Source organism: Chiloscyllium punctatum, chromosome 1, assembly GCF_047496795.1.
Source record: "Chiloscyllium punctatum isolate Juve2018m chromosome 1, sChiPun1.3, whole genome shotgun sequence".
Classification (NCBI taxonomy): domain Eukaryota; kingdom Metazoa; phylum Chordata; class Chondrichthyes; order Orectolobiformes; family Hemiscylliidae; genus Chiloscyllium; species Chiloscyllium punctatum.
In genome coordinates, this window is record NC_092739.1 from 134,072,068 (window position 1) to 134,091,113 (window position 19,046).

The window sequence follows — 19,046 nt, forward strand, 5'->3', positions numbered from 1 at the left end:
GAGAGGGGCAAGGTGGAATCTAATCTAATGATATTAGAATGTAGTAAAGGTAACAGATGTGAGGGAGGAGCTGGTCAAGGTTGATTGGGAGGGTAGTCTAGCATGGAAGACAGTACAGCAGCTTTGGCAGGAGTTTCTGGGGATAATTTAGGAGGCATAGCAGAAATTCAACCCAAGGAAGGAGAAACACATTAAGAGGAGGACAATCAAAATCCAAGACAACATAAAAGCACAAGGAAAAGCATACAAGGTGGTGATAGTGGTCAGCTGGAAGATTGGGGCACTTTTAAAAATAAAGGTAAACTAGCTAGTTCGTAACATTTTAAAATAAAATTGCAAGTTTTTAAAAAAAGATGTAAAAGGTAAGAGTGGACATTGGACCGCTGGAAATTAACGCTGAGAAGTGATAATGAGAACAAAGAAATAATGGAACAACTGAACAGGACTTTGCATCAATCTGCAGAGTGGAAGACACCAGCAGCATAACAGAACTTCAGGAGTCAGAGGCAGAAGTGAATGTAGTGGCCATCATTAAAGAGAAGGTGCTGAGGAAGCTGAAAGGTCTGAAGCAGATAAAACACCCAGACTGGATGACTGTACTTCAGAGTTCTAAAAGAGATAGCTGAACAGATTGTAGAGGCATTAGTGGTTATTAGAAATATCTACAAGTTTCCTTTAAAATTTAGTGTGTGTGATTTATTTTTATAATGTGTGGTCCCTTTAAATCCTTTTGCATGACTATGCTCACATTTATCACAGAACAAGATCTGTGCGTACCTTTCAGACTTTCTTGCAATTGAACGGGAACATTACCCATATTGAACTTCAGGCTTATTCCAAATTTGGATGGGTAATGGAAGCAAATGGATTGATGTCGATGCATTTTCTGCAATAAGTCAGTGGTGTTTTCTTTCCATTTAGGTTCTAATTAAAGCAGTGATGGTATAAATCGAACTGGGTCTTTTGCACAAGTTGGAGATGGGAGCAAACAGCAGCAGCATTGCTGAGCTTGCAAATAACAGCTACCTTCAACATCTTGCTGGCACAGAAACCATATCAGAGAATGATCCGTTCTGGAATCAACTTCTATCGTTTTCCTTCACCACATCTACCAATGGGTAAGAAAATTGTGGACCTATCTCTCTATATATGAACCAGAAAACCTGCAAGTTTCCTAGTGTGACAGTTGCTGACATTTCAGTAGTTCATAAAAACTCCAATGTCTCCTAATTTTGACATAAATATTATTATTGTTGCCTCTTTTTGTTTGTTGGCAATTCCATTGTAAACTGTAGTGAATACAGTGTGGTGAAACTTGATAGCAAATTAATTTGTGCCATTCTCCCTGATCTGTTTTTCTGTGAACTTGGCCAGACTGTTATGTTTACTTTATTTTGGACAAGGCTATGATTGAAAGACAAGTAACTTAGCCCAGGAAATGTAAAGGTAGAACAGCATTGCAAAGTAGTTTCTCAAACTTGAAATGATGTGCCGTCTAAAAATCCTATAACAAAAATTGCTGTACCTTATCGACCTTCTGTTACCACATCAATGAATTAAGCAATGTTAGGAAGACATTGCTTATTTTAACAAGCTTGTACCTGAAATATGCACTTTTAATTCTACTAAGTTGTCTTACAGGTATAAAGCACGGAAACACATCCTTCCATCCAACTCTTCTGCGCCAACAGATATCCCAAACTGATCTAGTCCTATTTGCCAGCATTTGGCCTATCTCCGTCTAAACCCTTTCAGTTCTTGTACGCATCATGATGGCTTTTAAATGTTGTAATCATACCTGCCTCCACGACTTGCCTTGGACAGCTTGTTGCATACAGGCGCCAGCTTCTGCATGGAAAAAGCTGCCCCTCTGGTCCCTTTAAATCTTTCCCCTCGCCTTAAACCTCTGCCCTGTAGTTTTGGATAGCTTACCCTGGCTATTGACCATGTGTATGCCACTTATGAATTTATAAACCTCTAATAAGGTCACTCTTCAGCTTCCTATGCTCCATGGGCAAAAAGCCCCGCTTTTCAGTCGCTCCCAGTAGTTCAAATCCCCAACCCTGGTAATATCCTTGTAAATCTTTTCTGATGCTTTCATGTTTGATAACATCTTCCCTATAATAGGGAGACCAGGAGTGAAATGCGGTATTCTAAAAGTGGCCAAACCAATGTAACAGCTGTACAAAACATGATATTCCAACTCCTCTATTCAGTGAATGAAGGCAAGTGCCAAATATCGCCATCACCTTCAATCCACTTTCAAGCATTTATACACCTGCATCCCTGGGTCGCTTGTTCAGCAACACTCCCCAGGGCCCTACCATTAACTGTACAAGTTCTACACTAGTTTGCCTTACCTAAATGCAACACCTCACATTTATCTAGATTAAACTCCCATCTTCCACTCCTTGGCCCATCTGATCAAGGTCCCTTTGTACCCTGAGATAACCTTCTTCACAGTCCATTGTAGCACCAGCTTTGGTGTCTTCTGCAAACTTATTAACCATACCTCCTATATTCAAATCAGAATAATTTTATATAAATTATGAAAAGCAGTGGACCTCGCACTGATCCTTGTTGCACACCATTGGTTGCAAATCTCCAGTCCACAGGAAAACAACTTCCAATAATGGTTTCTGTCAATTCTATTCAGCTGACAGGCCTGTAATTACCTGATTTATACCTTTCCTGTACCCTCTCTGTAACATGAGCAGCCCTCCAGTCTATTTTTTTGTATTCATTCACAGGATGAGTGTTGCTGGCTAGGCTCCCGATGTGGTCTCCTCTACATCGGGGAGACTGGACGCCTCCTAGCAGAGCGCTTTAGGGAACACCTCCGGGACACCCGCACCAATCGACCACACCGCCCTGTGGCCCAACGTTTCAACTCTCCCTCCCACTCTGCCGAGGACATGGAGGTCCTGGGCCTCCTTCGCCACTCTCTCACCACCAGATGCCTGGAGGAAGAATGCCTCATCTTCCGCCTCGGAACACTTCAACCCCAGGACATCAATGTGGACTTCAACAGTTTCCTCATTTCCCCTTCCCCCACCTCACCCCAGTTCCAAACTCCCAGCTCAGCACTGTCCCCTTGACTTGTCTTACCTGCCTATCTTCTTTTCCGCCTATCTTCTTTTCCACCTATCCACTCCACCCTCGCCCTGCTCCCGACCTATCGCCTTCATCCTCTCCCCCACTCACCTCTTGTACTCCATTCTACTTTCTCCCCACCCCCACCCTCCTCTCACTTATCTCTCCACGATTCAGATTGTCTGCCTGTATTCCTGATGAAGGGCTTGCCCGAAACATCAATTTTACTGCTCCTCGAATGCTGCCTGAACTGCTGTGCTCTTCCAGCATTCATTATCTATCCCTAATTACCGAGAGTACGGTTGAGTGTCAGCCACATTGCTGTGCATCTAGAGTCACGTTTAGGCAAGAGCAGGGTGGTGGAAACTGATACAGCTATAACATTTAAAAGGCATCTGGGTGGGTGTATGAGTAGAAAGGGTTCAGAAGGAGAGGGACCAAATACTGGCAAATGAGATTAGATTAATTTAGAATATCTAGTCGGCATGGACAAGTTGGACTGAGGGGTCGGTTTTCGTTCTGTATACCTCTGTGACATTAGTGAACCAGATGAGTTTTCCTGACTATCCATAATGGTTTCATGGTCATCATTAGACTTTTAATTCCCAATTTTTAGTGAATTCACATTCCATTAACTGCCGTGGCCTGATTCATATCTAGGTCCCCAGGACATTACTTGGGTCTCTGGATTAATAGTCTAGCCACAATACCATTGGGCCATTTTTTCCCATTGTCCTTTAGCACTACTTCTGTGTCCTGTGACGATTGAATGGTTGTGACCAATGCCATTGTATTTTTATCTATGCTTTTAGTGATGTGGTCCGGGTAACATACCAATTTTAAGTAGTAAGCGTTTTAACTTGTATTCTGTCCACAACCTCCCTTGCTCCTTTTGTTATAATCTCCAAATTATCTGCCTCCATTTGCAAAGTGCACACTTAACATTTTAGATATGTCCTGTCTTTAAAGATCATTTTTCTTTGGATGCTTAATAGGAGGAATCCATTCCTTGACTAACTGCTTATACTTGTATAAGGCCATAAGATATAGGAGCAGAATTAAGCCGTTTGTCCCATTTGAGTCTGCTGTACCATTCAATCTGAACCCAATTCTCCTTCCTTCTCCCTTTTTAACCCTTTATCCCCTTACTAATCAAGAACTCATTTATCTATGTCTTAAACATACTCCATGAATTGATCTCCACAGCCTTCTCCAACACTGAGTTCCACAGATTTACCACCCACTGGCTAAAAAAATCATCTTCTCAATTCAGTTCTAAAGTAAAGTCCCTTCACACTAAATCTGTGGCTTCAGATCTTAATCTCTGCTACAAGTTGAAACATCTTGGCCAGAGTATTCAGGCCTCTAAATAATCTGTAAGCCTCAATGAGATCCTCCCCCTCATCCTTCTAAATTCCTTTGAGTACAGACCCAGTCCTCATATGACAAGCCCTTCAGCCCTAGGATCATTTTTATAAACCTCTTCTGGTTCCCCTCCAGCATTGGCACATCCTTCCTTAGAAATGGAGCCCAAAACTGCTTGCGGTTTTCCAGATGAGATCTGACCTGAGCATTTTACAGCCTCAGTAGTACACTTCTGCTCTTGTATTCTAGTACTTTGGAAATGAATACGAACATTGCATTTGTCTTCCCAACTGCCAAATGGACCTGCATACTAATCTTGAGAGAATCCTGAACAATACTTCTGAGTCCTTTTGTGCTTCTGATATCCAAAGCCTTTCCTCATTTAGAAAATTATCCTACTAAAGTTTATAACCTCACATTTTCTCACATTGTATTCCATCTGCCCCTTCTCCACCTACTCTCCTAGCCTTTCCAAGTCCTTCTGCAGCTGCCCTGTTTCGTCAACACTACCTAATGCTCTACCTATCTTGATGTGATCTGCAAATTTAGTAACAATGTCTTCAGTTCCGTTGTTCAGTTCATTAATGTACAATGTGAGTAGTTTTTGACTCAACATTGACCTCTGCGGAACTACACTGGTCATCAGCTGCCATCCTAGAAAAGACCTATTTATTCTTACTCTGCCTCTGCAAATCAGTTGATCTTTTATCCATTCCAGCACCTTGCTCTAATACCATGGACTCTTGCTTAGCAGCATCCTTTCTGGAACCTTGTCAAAAGCCTTGTGGAAATCCAAACAGTACCCATCCACAGGTTATCATTACTCATTACCTTCTCAAAGAATTCTAACATTTGTCAGGCATGATCTCCCCTTGGTGAAGTCATGCTGACTCAGCCCTGTTAAGTACTCCACAATTTCATCCTTAATAATGAATCTTGCCAATGACTGAAGTCAGGCTAAGTGGCCTCTTATTTCCTGTCTTCTGCCTCCCTCCCTCCTTTCAGCAGGGTCCAGTCCCCAGGACCCTCCCTGACTCCTGTGATTCTTGATAAAATGCTTTTGAGTTGAATTTAATGTTGCTTGCTGATGTTTCCTTGCAACTGACTTTGCCTCCTATATTAACATTTTTAGTTGCCTCCTGTACTTTACATAATCTCCCTGATTATTAAATAAATCCAATTCCTGACATTTACTGTATGTACTAGTATATAGGTAGAATTTTTAAAGGTATAATTTAGAGGTTTGACTTATACACGAGCACAAGTTTCATGCTGCAGTTTGAAATGCTGTATTATTAGCAAAAGTCGGTTTGATTGCACAACTAATCCTGCGTAAAGAAGAAAAACAGTGAATTATGGTGAAGATAATTATCAGATAAAATCAAGAGACCAGTCTGAAAATTTATCATGTCAAAGATTCATTGAAATCCTGCAAAATCACACTGTTCAACATCTTAATGGCCTGGTATAATGGCACACTTAAAATGAAACACTTATTAAATTCTGAATGTACAAGCGTCTTCCGTTTCCCTCCCATTTAATCTTGTATGTTATGAACCTCAACTACATTAACAAATTTGTTAAAGAATTAAAGATATAATGTTATTGTAGCTAATATATCTCACTTTTATTCTGATATAATGGCACAATTAAAATGATTAATGTTTTAACGATTGAATGCAGAGTGAACAAAGTGCAATAAGTACAGATAGACTTAGTAACGGTGAGTGAGTGAATGAATGAATCAATCAAAATGTGCTGTAGTAAACCAAGTGCGGTAAGTAGAGTTATGAATGAATAGAGAAGCAATATAGTAAATAAAGTGCGATTACAAGTTACCGGTATGAATAAATGCAATTTTGTTTAAGTGGATTCATGGGAACATGCAGTTTTCTTTGTAAGAGGTTTATAATGCGAAATAGTAGGGTTGACTTATATGCTAGATATATGGAAAACACAAGATTTTTTACTAAAATAAGAGGTCGACTTATACATGAGATCAACCTGTGCACTAGTATATATGGTAATTTAATCCAGTTTTTACTTTTTTTGTAGTTTTCTTTTCTCATCCAGTATGCATCATCTTTTCTCTTCAAAGGAGTAGGCTTTGTACTTTAAAGAGATCTTTCTTGAATCCTCTCCATTCTTCGGTTACTGCATTATCTTGCAATCAGCTTTTCAATAGATCTGTCAGATCCTTCTAAAATTGCTGAGATTGTTTTCCAGTTCAACATTTTCACTGTTGATATTTTCTTTGCATTAATACTGTCAACCAAATTATGTTGTATTTACTGTTAGCCGGATGATCTTCAACTGTAACAGTCATTTAGCCCTACCATTTTTTAAAATCTAGAACTAGATCCTGTTGGGCTGGAGAAATACTGTTTGAGAATGTTGTCCTGTGCACATAGCAGCAATTATTTTCCTTCCCTATGTTTTGCGCTGATTTTTCCCCAGTCTAAATTAGGGAATTAAAGTCTCCTAATGTTGCTACTCTACTTTTGTTACATACATTAGAAATTTGCATAGAAATTTGTTCAGCTATCTCCTCACTGTTTGCAACTCTATTTTAAAGAAAACTGCCAGTAATGTCACAACTCCTTGTCTCTTTCTCAATTTAAGCCAATTAGATTCTGTCCTAAAACCATATGTGAAGGATTTTCTATTTAGAACTTGGTGCTGTAACATCATCCTGAATCAGTACTCAACCTGTTTTTTTTTCTTTTTCTGTCGTTCCTCATTACATTAGTAACCCCATTCCTTTCCTGGTCTGCACCGTGTCTCTTAATGCAACCATGTCATGAGAATGGAGATTGATCCCTGTAGCCTGAGAACTATATCTAAGGGTATGGGGTGAAAGCTGAGGCTACTGAGTTGGATGATTGGCCATGATCCTACTGAATACTGGAGCAGGGTAGAATGGTCTACTCTTGTTCCTATTTTCGTATGTTTCTGTTTTTATAATCTGACTTGGCAGTTTCTGCCTGCAGCTTGCCAGCCATATTATGAATGCATATACAATTTAATACCTTTCTTTGTCACTGACTATTTTTAATCAATCTTCTCCCAGCAAGTTTTGAGATTTCTAATTTTATTGCTGCTTACAGCTTTCTCATCTCACCTTTGCTCTTTTCTGATTCCCATCTTTTTGCCAAATTAGTGAAAATCTTCCTCAACAGTATTAGGTAGGTAGTCTTTCAGCAAAGATATTGGTCCTGGCTGTATTTAGGCACATTCCATCCAGGCTAGTCCCATTGCCTAGCAGTGTGATTATTTGAAAGTTTTGTAGCTAGATGAATGTAGTAAGATTGAGACTATTATTGTATACAGTAGTTTAATATACAGCTAGCCAGAAGAGGGCACTGACGTTCTTAATTTTTTTTTCTCCTCAGGTTTAAGCTTATGGTATTCCTCCATGACTATTTGCACACCAGAATTTCATAATAATTTAGACAAATCCTTGACCCATAAGGAAGTCGAAGGTTATAGGGCAAGATAGCAAAGTGAAATTATGGCCACAACTCGATCAGCCTTAGTCTTTCTAAATACTAGTGCAGGCCCAAGAGGCCTATTATTATTTCATAGTCCAGATGGACTATGAATGAATGTCACATGTGGCCTTAATATGAAGAGCAGTCACATTCATGTTGTTTCTGGAGTTCAGCTATTTCATCCATGTTTGGACCAAAGCTATAATGAGGTCATGAGGGGCCCGAGTGGAACCCAAACTGAGCAAGGTATTTCTTGATATGAACTGTTTCATAGCACTGTTGGTTATTTGGCTGATGATCAAAAGTACATTTGAGCGGGCAGAAATTGGCCAATTTGGATTAGTCTTGCTTTTTGTGGACATCTCATACCTGGGCAATTTTGACATTATCAGGTTCTAGCTATATTGGAATAGTTTTGCCAGTCTCACAGCTAGTCTGAAGTGCAAGTCTTCTGTACTGTTGCTTCAATGATCTGCAAGATCTTAGATACCAGTCTTTGGCCAGTTCGATTCAGTTTGCATGAAGTTGAGAGGCGATTGAAAGCATTGGATTTTGCAAAGGTTAAGGGCCCTAGCAATATTCAGGCAATAGTAAAATATGTGCTTCAGAACTTGTTATTTTCCTATCCAAGCTGTTCCAGTACTATTATAACACTGGCATCTACCTAACAATGTATAAAATTGCCCAAGTAATGTCCTCTATACAGAAAACAGGACAAATCCAATCCAGCCAATATCACCCATCAGTCTGCTCTCAATCATCAGTAAAGTGATGGAAAGTCTCATCAACAGGGCCATCAAGCAGCACCTGCTGAGTGGTATCCAGTTTGGGTTCAGCAAGGGCCAATCAGCAGCTGACATCATTATAGCCTTGATTCAAATATGGAGAAAAGATCTAAATTCCAGAGGTATGGCGAGAGTGAAAGACCTTGACATCAAAAGCACATTTGACCAAGTGTAGCATCAAGGAACCCTAGCAGAACTACAGTCAAGGATATCAGGGTTAACTCTGTTGGCAGGAGTCATACCTGGCATGTAGAGAAATGTTTGTGGTTGTTGGAGGTCAGACGTCTCTGCTGGAATTCTTCAAGGTGGTATTCTAGGCCCAACCATCTTCAGCTGCTTCATCAAATACCTTCCCTCGTAAGAATGTTAGCCATTGATTATATAATGTTATCAATATTCATACTTCTCAGGTACTGAAGCATTCCCTGTTCAAATGCATCAAGATCTGGGCAACATCCAAAACAAAATCAGAAATTGCTGGAAACTCAACAGGTCTGGTAGCACCTGTGGAGAGAAAGCAGAGTTAACGTTTTGGGTCCTATGACCTTTCTTCAGAACTGATTTATAGCTAGGAAAAGGTTGGTATCTCCCCTAGAGAAGGGGTGGGGAGTGGGAAAGAATAAATGGTAAACAAAGATAGAATCGAGAGAGAGCGAGAGAAATAGTTGGGCAGATAAAGGAGTGGCTAAAGGTCAGCCTGGGAATAGCTCCTAATGGAGACCATTACTGGCTGGCAATGGGTTGTTTGTGGTAGCAGTCTGTGATTACAAAGTGTAGTATGTGGGAGTTGGGGTAAGAACATGGGAGAAGGTACTCGCGTCCTAAAAAGCTCAAACTCTGTATTAACTCCAGAAGGTTGCAGGATTCCCAAGCGGAAACAAAAGGTGGTTTTTCCAGTTGGCGCTGAAGCACTATAGCAAGTACGAGGCAGATGTTGGCCAGGGAACTGGCAGTGTGTTGAAATAACAGGTAACTGGACGCCCAGGGTCATTTTTTTTTTGCAGACAGAACTTAATTGTTCTGCAAAGTGGTTGCCCAGTCTGGACTTAGTCTCCCTGGTGTAGTGAAATGCAGGGAAATTGTTGCTTCATCTGGAAGTTTATATCTGGGACCTTGAATAGTGAGGAGGGAGGATGTAAGTGGGCAGGTATTACACCTTCTGCAATTGCATAGGAAAGTACCAGGTACATCGGGGGGGGGGGGGGTGTTGGGAGTGGACTCAGGTGTCCCAGTGAGAATGGATCCTGTGGAAGACTGCTAAGGGAGGAGAGGGGAATGTGTCTGATGGGGCCATCCTGCTGGAGGTGGTGGAAATGGTGATGGGATGGTAAGTGAGGGAGAAAGGGTCCCTATAACTGTTTGGGGAGGGGAAAAAAAGGCTAAGGGCTGAAATGTGGAAGACAGGTAAGACACTGCTGACACGGCTCTGTCAACCATGCTGATGAGAAATCCTCAGTTGAGGAAGACAAACGTTTTGGAAGCTCCCTCGTCAAAGTTGGCATCGTTGAAACAGTTGCAGTGGAGACTGAGAAACTGGCAGAGTGGAGTAGAGTCTTAACAGGAAGCAGGATGTGAGAGCGTCGAGTCAAAGTACTTGTGGGAGTCTTAGGCTTGCCACCAAATATCCACTACGAACCCAATCTCCTGAAATGAAAACAAATGTCAAAGAAGGGGATGGAGAATTTAGAGATGGACCAGGTGAAGGTAATAGGGTGGAAATTGTAAGTGAAATTGATGAGTTTTTCCAATTCTGGATGAGAGATGGAAGCAGCACAGATTATGTCACTGATACTATAGAGAAAGAGTTGTAGATGGGGGCCAAAATGTGATATTAAAGAGTTAACTTGCTTTGCTGATCTGCAGGCTAGGGTGGGATGCCTCTGGCTGTCAGATTGAAAGAAATTACATTATCATCTCCCATTATTTAGAGCCATTTACATGGCCATTCCCTTACCATTAAGAGCCATTTACATTTTCATCCCCTATTCAGAAGTCATTTGGAACATTGCAATTGAAATTCTGACTGCACTCTACAGTTACCCAAAAAAATACAATTCACACCAGATCTAGTCATTAAGGGATGATTTGAATCACATTGTTTCTGGAAATGATATGGTCACTGCACTGTCTTGATTGGCATGTGACTATGAAGGAGTAATTGGGAGTTGCCTTGTGAGCATTACTGACTGTGATGTAAAGATTTTATCTAAAGGAAGGACTGTTTCCTTTGTTCAGGGAGCTTCCCTTTACGTGCTCCGTAAGCACGGTGAAGTGTGTTCAGGGTTTCTCCAAAATTTGTGATAGAGTCATAGAGATGTGCAGCATGGAAACAGACCCTTTGGTCCAACTCGTCCATGCCGACCAGACATCCCAACCCAATCTAGTTCCACCTGCCAGTACCCGGCCCATATCCCTCCAAACCCTTTCTATTCATATACCCATCCACATGCCTTTTAAATGTTGCAATTGTACCAGCCTCCGCCACATCCTCTGGCAGCTCATTCCATACACGTACCACCCTCTGCATGAAAAAGTTGCCCCTTAGGTCTCTCTTTCCCCTCTCGCCCTAAACCTATGCCCTCTAGTTCTGGACTCCCCGACCCCAGGGAAAAGCCTTTGTCTATTTATCCTATCCATGCCCCTCATGATTTTGTAAACCTCCATAAGGTCACCCCTCAGCCTCCGACGCTCCAGGGAAAATAGCCCCAGCCTGTTTAGCCTCTCCCTGTAGCTCAATCCTCCAACCCTGGCAACATCCTTGTAAATCTTTTCTGAACCCTTTCAAGTATTGTAATGTGCTTAATAAATTTTGTTGGTGTTGCAGTTGCATCAAGAATGTAAACATCTCAGGAAAAAAGAACCTCAAGTGTAGGATTGGAACAAAGAATGTTCCATGTACCCCACAAAGAGACATAACTGTGGACCATTTGGATACCTGGGGCTACCCGTTGTACATGAGGAAACTGGGAAGATTTAAAGGAGAAGTTCTAATTAAGGATGAACTCCCCCAGGAGGGCAGAGGTAGATGGTTCAGGCCTTTTTTTTTTTCCTCAGTAAGAAATGGAGAGTCATACGATCATCCTTTTATAGGTGATGGATGTGTAAAGGGATTGAGGGTCTGTGGTAAAGAGGAGGCAGTTGGAGCCTGCGAACTGGAAATTCTGAAACTGAACGTGAAGTGTCAGAAGAATTGTGATGTAAGTGGGAAGGGACTGGACAAGGAGTGAAAGAAATTGAGTTGTGGTAAGAAGAGAGACGTTCTGTGGGGCAGGAGCATGAAGTAAGTATGGATCTGCTTGGGCAGTCCTATTTGTGGACTAAAGGAAGGAGTTTGACGCTGGTTGTGTGGTGTTAAGGGGCTATGAGCTTGGAGGCAGTGGGTGAAGGAATCACTGGATGAAATGAGATTAGTAACCATTGTGGACTCAATAGCTTGGTGTTGCACGCTAAGGTCATGGTCCAGAGGGAGATTGGAGGAAGTATACGAGGCCTGATGCTCACCCTCTGCAATGGGCAGGTTTGATTACAAGTCAGGTTTGGATCACTGGATGACCGCTATTTTCTATCTGTAGATATGGCCCGGATCTTCCAGTTGCCTGCCATTTCAATACACCGTTGTACTCCCTGGCCAAAATGAGTGTCGCAGGCTGACGACAGTGCTCCAATGAAACTCAGCTTAAATTGGAAGAACAACACCAAATTTTCTGCTTGGGAACCCTGCAAAATTCTGGACTTGATAGCAAGTTCAATAATTTTAGGACCTGAGCACCTTCTCCCTAGTCCTTACCCCAATCCCTGCGCACCAGACTTTGTCTTCACATGGGCTTCTACCACAAACAACCCATTTTTAGCCACAAACTGTCCCAATTAGCAACTGTTAAATCTCCCAGCCTAACCTTTACCCACTCGTTTGTCTGCTTACCAGTTTTTTCTCTCCCTCTCCCTCTCCCCCTCCCTCTCCCTCTCCCTCTTCTCCCTCTCCCTCTTCTCCCTCTCCCTCTTCTCCCTCTCCCTCTTCTCCCTCTTCTCCCTCTCCCTCTTCTCCCTCTCCCTCTTCTCCCTCTCCCTCTTCTCCCTCTCCCTCTTCTCCCTCTCCCTCTTCTCCCTCTCCCTCTTCTCCCTCTCCCTCTTCTCCCTCTCCCTCTTCTCCCTCTCCCTCTTCTCCCTCTCCCTCTTCTCCCTCTCCCTCTTCTCCCTCTCCCTCTTCTCCCTCTCCCTCTTCTCCCTCTCCCTCTTCTCCCTCTCCCTCTTCTCCCTCTCCCTCTTCTCCCTCTCCCTCTTCTCCCTCTCCCTCTCCTCCCTCTCCCTCTCCCTCTCCCTCTCCATTTGTTTTCTCTTCTCTCCTCTTTAGCATATATTCTAACCTTTTCCTGGTTACAATGACTTCTGAAGAAGGGTCACCCAACATGAAACATTAATGCTGCTTTCTCTCCACAGATGCTGCCAGACCCTTTGAGTTTCCAGCAATTTCTGATATTTTTATGATTTTCAGTATCTGCACTTTTGGTTTTTTTCTGGGACAATACCTAGGCTGACAAGTAGCAAGTAATATTCGCACTGCACAAATGATAGGCAATGACCATCTCCAATAAGAAGCAACCTAAACTGGTCCCTCAGCATTCAATGCAGCTACCATCACTGAATTCCCCCACACCTCGGAGTTACCATTGATCAGAAACGCAGTAGGACTTGGCACATAAAAACAGTGCTCCAAGAGTAGGTCAGAGGCTTAAGAATATTGCGGTGAATAACCCCTCACCCGATTCGCCAAAGCCTATCAGTTATCTACAAGTCTCAAGTCAAGAGTAAGGGTGGAATACTCCCCACTTGCCAAGATGGTGAAGTTCCAAGAAAACACGAGACACTTGACACCATCGAGGACAAAGCAGCCCACTTGATTGGCTCTCCAACCAAGACCATCCAAGCTCTCCAACAAAACAGTGCTCAGTTGCAACAGTAAATGCTATCGAGAAGATGCACTGCAAAAATTAACTGAAGATCCTTAGACAGCTCTTTCCAAACCTACAGCCATTTCCATCTAGAAGGGTAAGGGCAGCAGATATGTGGAAGCACCACCATCTCTAAATTCCCCTTTCAGTGCACTCACCATCCTGATTTGAAAATATATTGCTGTTCCTTCACTGTTGCTGAGTCAAATTCCCTCCTTTCAACCTATAGTGTGTGGACTGCAGCAGTTAGAGGGCAGCTTAATGTTTACGAGGAACAGACAAATGCTGGCCAATCAATAATACCCATGTCCAATAAGTGAATTTAAAAATTTGTCAGAGCCCATGGTCTTTGTATCCAGTGTCTTTGGCCATTTCTTGATGTTACATGGAGTGAATCAAATTGGTTGAAGACTGGCATCTGTCTTGCAGGTGATCATCCACTTAGCACATCTGCTTAATTGGATATGAATGCTTTGACCTTGTCTTTTGTACTGATCTGCTGGACTCCCTCAATGTCGACAATCTGGATATTTGTAGATCCTTTATCTTAAGTTAATTGTTTAAATGCTTACTACCATTCACAATTGCATGTGGCATGTTTGCAGATGCGTTTCTGCTCTTTATTTTGGCATAGATGTAGTGTGTTGTAGTTTCAATGAATTGATATTCACTTTTAGATATGCCTGCTGCCCTCCTGCACTTGTCATTAAACTTTGGAAAAATGGACATAGATTTGGGTGGTATGCTGTGGTTATCAACTTGGCATAGCACAGCAAGATTGGAGATGTGTGATCATTTTCAAGGACTGGAGGAGAGTTTTCTTTTAAAGAAAAGGATAATGACAATAGAAATAAAACAATGCCAGACCTTCTGGGTTTTTCTAGCAGTATCTGAGGAGAGGGAAATTTGGGAGACTAGTCAGGTGGAAAATGAGGACAAAGAGAACCCTATTGCTGTTCTGAGGTTGGGGAAGTGGAAGGATGAATGCAAGATTTAACATATGGGTTGGACATGATTAAAGACCCTGCCAATCTCAGGAGGGAAATCAACAGTTGAGCAGAAAGAAATCTCAGGAGGAAATCAACAGTTGAGCAGAAAGATGGCCATGTCAGGCATCTGGTAGAAGGTGGCATCATCGGAACAAACATTAAGAATAAGCAGTGGAGAAACTGGGAAAATTTAATTGAATAAAATGGAATCTTTGCGGGAAGCAAGGTGTGAGGAAATGTGGCTAAGGTAACTTGGGAATTTGTGTGTTTGTTGTGGGATTTTGGCAGACAGCCTTTCCCCAGAAATGGAAACAATGAAGGAATTGTTGAAAGGTGTGAAAGTGATGCATCAAGTCCTTTGCTCAGAGTTGGGTGTCACATTTAAGAAGGATAGGCTGGCTTTGGAGGGGTACAGTGAATGTTTACCATATACTGGAGGCTAAGGGATTAAGGGATGCAATTGCTAATGCAATGTATAGTGTTACCTTCAAACTTGGGATTTTTGCAATTCTGCCCTGATATGTATATTGAAATTTGTAATTGCAGTTTGCATCATGAGATTCATTTTGGTATCCAGTGGCATGGTTTGTGCTGTTTTGGAGTGACCCGACCGGCTTTTGATTTGAGAGCCTTGCCTGGCTTTCTGAGTTCATGACTTTTGCCTCAACTGACCTCTTGCGGGGAGTGGGTGGCTTTAGTCTTGCAGGCTGAGGAGATGTCTGCTGAGTTCAACAGTGATTGGTGCCATGCTTCCGGCTCTGTTATAGCCAGCTTTATTCTGCAGGTGGTTGTTGGCTGTATAGCCTCTTGGCACCCTTGTGAAGACTGTGGACAATGGTGTAACATGGGGAAAAGACCACAAGTTAAAAATGCACTCATCAGCCTCAAATCTGAGGGCAAGATTACTCCAAAATAACACTACTCCACTCGGGTCATGTACTGCTGTACTATAAACACGTTATTATGAATCACGCAATTCTGGTGATTTATGGTCTGTAACGTATCAATGTTAAAGCACAGCAACGATAAGAGCAATGTTAACTGCATCTCAATATACGTAGAGAAAATATCAATGAGTAGATTTCAGACACAGTTGAGCATGCTGCTGGATAGCACAGCAGGTCAGGCAGCATCCAAGGAACAGGGGAATCGACATTTCGAGCATAAGCCCTTCATCAGGAATGAAGTTTGTGGGCTGGAGGGGCTGAGAGATAAATAGGAGGGGAGTGGGGTTGGGGTTGGGGTTGGGGTGGGGGGTGGGGGGGAGAGGGAGGTGAAGGAGAAGGTGATTAGTTCGGAGAGGAGGGTTGAGCAGAAAGATGGGAAAGGTGATGGACAGGTCAGGAGAGTGGTCCCGAGTTGGAGGCTTTCGACCAGGGTAATGTGGGAGGAGGGGAAATGAGGAAACTAGTGAAATCCACATTGATCCCGTGTGGTTGCAGGACCCCAAGGTGGAATATGAGGTGTTTTTCCTCCTGGCGTTGGGTGGTAAGGGTTTGATGGAGGAGGCCCAGGGCCTGCATGCCCTTGGCTGAGTGGGAGAGGGCGTTGAAGTGTTCAGCCAAGGGATGGTGGGGTCGGTTGGTGCAGGGTGTCCCAGAAATGTTCTGAAACAATCCGCAAGTTGATATCCTGCCTCCCCGATGTTGAGGAGACCCACATCGAGTGCAAACAGAAACAGTAGCAACAGTGAAGGTACAGGTAAATTTCTGTCGGATGTGCAAGGATCCCTTTTGGGCCCTTGGAACGGAGGTGAGGGGGGAGGGTGTGGGTGCAGGTTTTGCATTTCCTGTGGTGACAAGGGAAGGTGCCAGGAGTGAGGTGTGGATGTGATGAGGAATGGGTCTCCAGAACGCTGTTAGGGGTGGGTAGGGAAATGCATCTCTGGGTGGTGGGGTCCGTTTGTAGGTAGCGGAATGGCAGAGGATGATGCAATGTGTACGGAGGTTGGGTGAGGTGGAAGGTGATGACTGGGGGCTTCTGTCTAATTGTATTGGGAGGGGTGGGTTCAAGAGCGGATATGCTGAAGTGGGAGAGATGTGCTGGGAGGGCATCATCAATCACGTGGGAAAGGAGATTGCGATCTTGGAAAGAAGGCCATCAGGATTTTCTAAGGTGGAATTGGTCATCCTGGGACAGATGCAGCGGAGGAATTGGGAATAAGGGATGGCGTTTTTGTGGGAGGTAGGTTGGGCGGAGGTGTAGTCTCTGTAGCTGTGGGAGTCTGTGTGCTTATAGTAGATGTCCACGGTTAGTCGGGTCTCTGAATTGTACCCACATCCACCACTTCCTTAGGAAGTTCATTCCATAACCAAACCACCCTCTGCGTAAAAGAAATTTGCCCCGTGTCTTTTTTAAATCTCTCCTTAAAAATGTGCCCCATAACCTTGAAATCCTTCACCCTAGGAAACAGTTAATGATAATTGTCTATCAATACTTCTCATTATTTTATAAACTTCTATCAGGTTGTCTCTCAACCTCCAATGCTAACCAGCCCATTTGTGACAACAATAAATGAAGCTCAAACTCTTTTTTTTTTATCTCTCTTAGAAAATTATTGAATTCAATTCATAGTCATTTATCTATATTTGTTTTCTGTATCCCATACATCCCTACAAAAATGTCACGTATAATTTTTGTTCCATTAAAGGCAATATGTTTGCTTCTGGGTACCTTTTTTTCAATGGAAAATATGGTCTATTCCTTGTACAATGATTGAATGAAACAAAGGGTCTTTATGGCTTATTGAATCTAAAAGGCAGATTTTTACACCGTTCCCCTTTGAATGACCTCTGGAGTTACAACTGTACTGGGCATAAATAAGAGGCTGAGAACAACCACCAGTGCTAGAAATGCTGATAATACAGTTCGCTTTGCAAGGCTAGTTCAAATCAAATGTGGGCTGCTGGGAGATTGTGAATGTTATTTTTCAGCTGACTCCATGTCAGCAGCAGGAGAACAGCTGGGTGTTCACTGCTTATGGATCAGAATTAGAATGAGCATTTGTTTCTGTCTGTTGCACCTTGGGGTCTGTTAGAAACAGGTTGTTGGAAAAGCTAAAATAAAGCCAAGAACTCTGGATGCTGGAAATCTGAAACAAAGACAGAAAGTGTTATAGAAACTCAACAGGTCTGGCAGCATCTGGGGAAAAAAATCCAAGAGTTCATGGTTTGAATCCAGTGACCCTTTGACAGAACTTTGTGTTGGATGAGTTGACAGGTCTTTTTGATTCTATATATTCTCCTTTAAACTACCCTACATGCACAGCTTGTGCTCATCTAGGATTTAATAACATTGAACTGATTTTGTATTATGGGTGAGCAATTTATATAGAGAATAAATTCACTCTTTTTAGCCTTTGTCGCATGATTGTTCTGATGTCAAGCAGCTTGCAGTTGGAACTTTAATATTTTGGCACTTGTTAATTTTGAACAGATTTTACAGACCTGAAGCTGTAAGAATTTTTTATTTCTTCACTCATACTGCTTTCCACTATTTGTCCTTCTTTCTGTATAAGAGTTTAGGTGGGACACAGTGAAGCAAACTGTTGAAACTGCAATGCAACATTTTCCTTGCTGGACGTAATGTAATACTTTCTCCTGTGTGCTTTACAAGGCATTTTTCATGGTTGTTACTTGTAACAAGTCAGAGTTTGATATTTTTGTTCCACGTTTCAACAAATACTGCTGTTTTTTTTCATTTTCTGAGAGGAGAGAGGGTCTTTTTGAATGCAGTACCTGAAAAGATAAGCAGATTAAAGGAAGCAGATTAAAGTGTAACTTTGAATTCAGAATAGGTGTACATTTCAAAAGGAAGAAACTTCCACAGTTATGGAGAAAGAACAAGGGAATGGTTGGCTCGGGCAGGATGTATTGCTGAATCTATATGGGATTTCATAATAGTAATTGTATTGAATCTCAGTGAGTTGGTTGGCTCCCTTGTAGGAGATTGTCTTGTATGGTGCAAATGTTGTTTGTCAAGTTTTAGCCCAAATCTGAATGCTATTTAGGTCTTTCTGCTTCTGAGCTTAAAATTTTGTTTCTAATTAAAGTTAAACACTCACTTCTGACATAATGATGGAAGGTAGGTTGATGATGTCACTGAAGATGTTTGAGCTGAGGACAACCTTGAAGAATGCTGTCGTTATGACCTGGGGCTTAGATGACAATCATCACAATCACATTGTCTTTCCTTTTGCTTTGAATTACTCCAGCTAATGTAGAGCTTTTATCCTGTTGGCCATCGATTTCATCTTTACTAGGACTGTTTACCACATTTGGTTAAATGCTCCTTTAACACTCAGGACATTTATTCTGATCTCATCACTGGAATTCAGCTGTTTGTGTAAATGCCTTAGTCAAGTCAGAAGTGAGT

The 19,046-nt window shown here is 42.2% G+C and overlaps 1 protein-coding gene across 14 annotated transcripts in view; it reads left to right on the top strand.

The window, feature by feature from the left end:
* Window positions 1-19,046, top strand: part of dym (dymeclin) — a 559,079-nt gene that overhangs the window by 39,747 nt on the left and 500,286 nt on the right. For all 14 annotated transcript variants that reach the window (XM_072574579.1, XM_072574628.1, XM_072574595.1 and 11 more), the window contains one exon: window positions 922-1,118. In XM_072574579.1, the coding sequence (XP_072430680.1) occupies window positions 979-1,118 (140 nt within the window). In that variant the 5' untranslated portion in view covers window positions 922-978. The remainder of the gene's footprint in view (window positions 1-921; window positions 1,119-19,046) is intronic.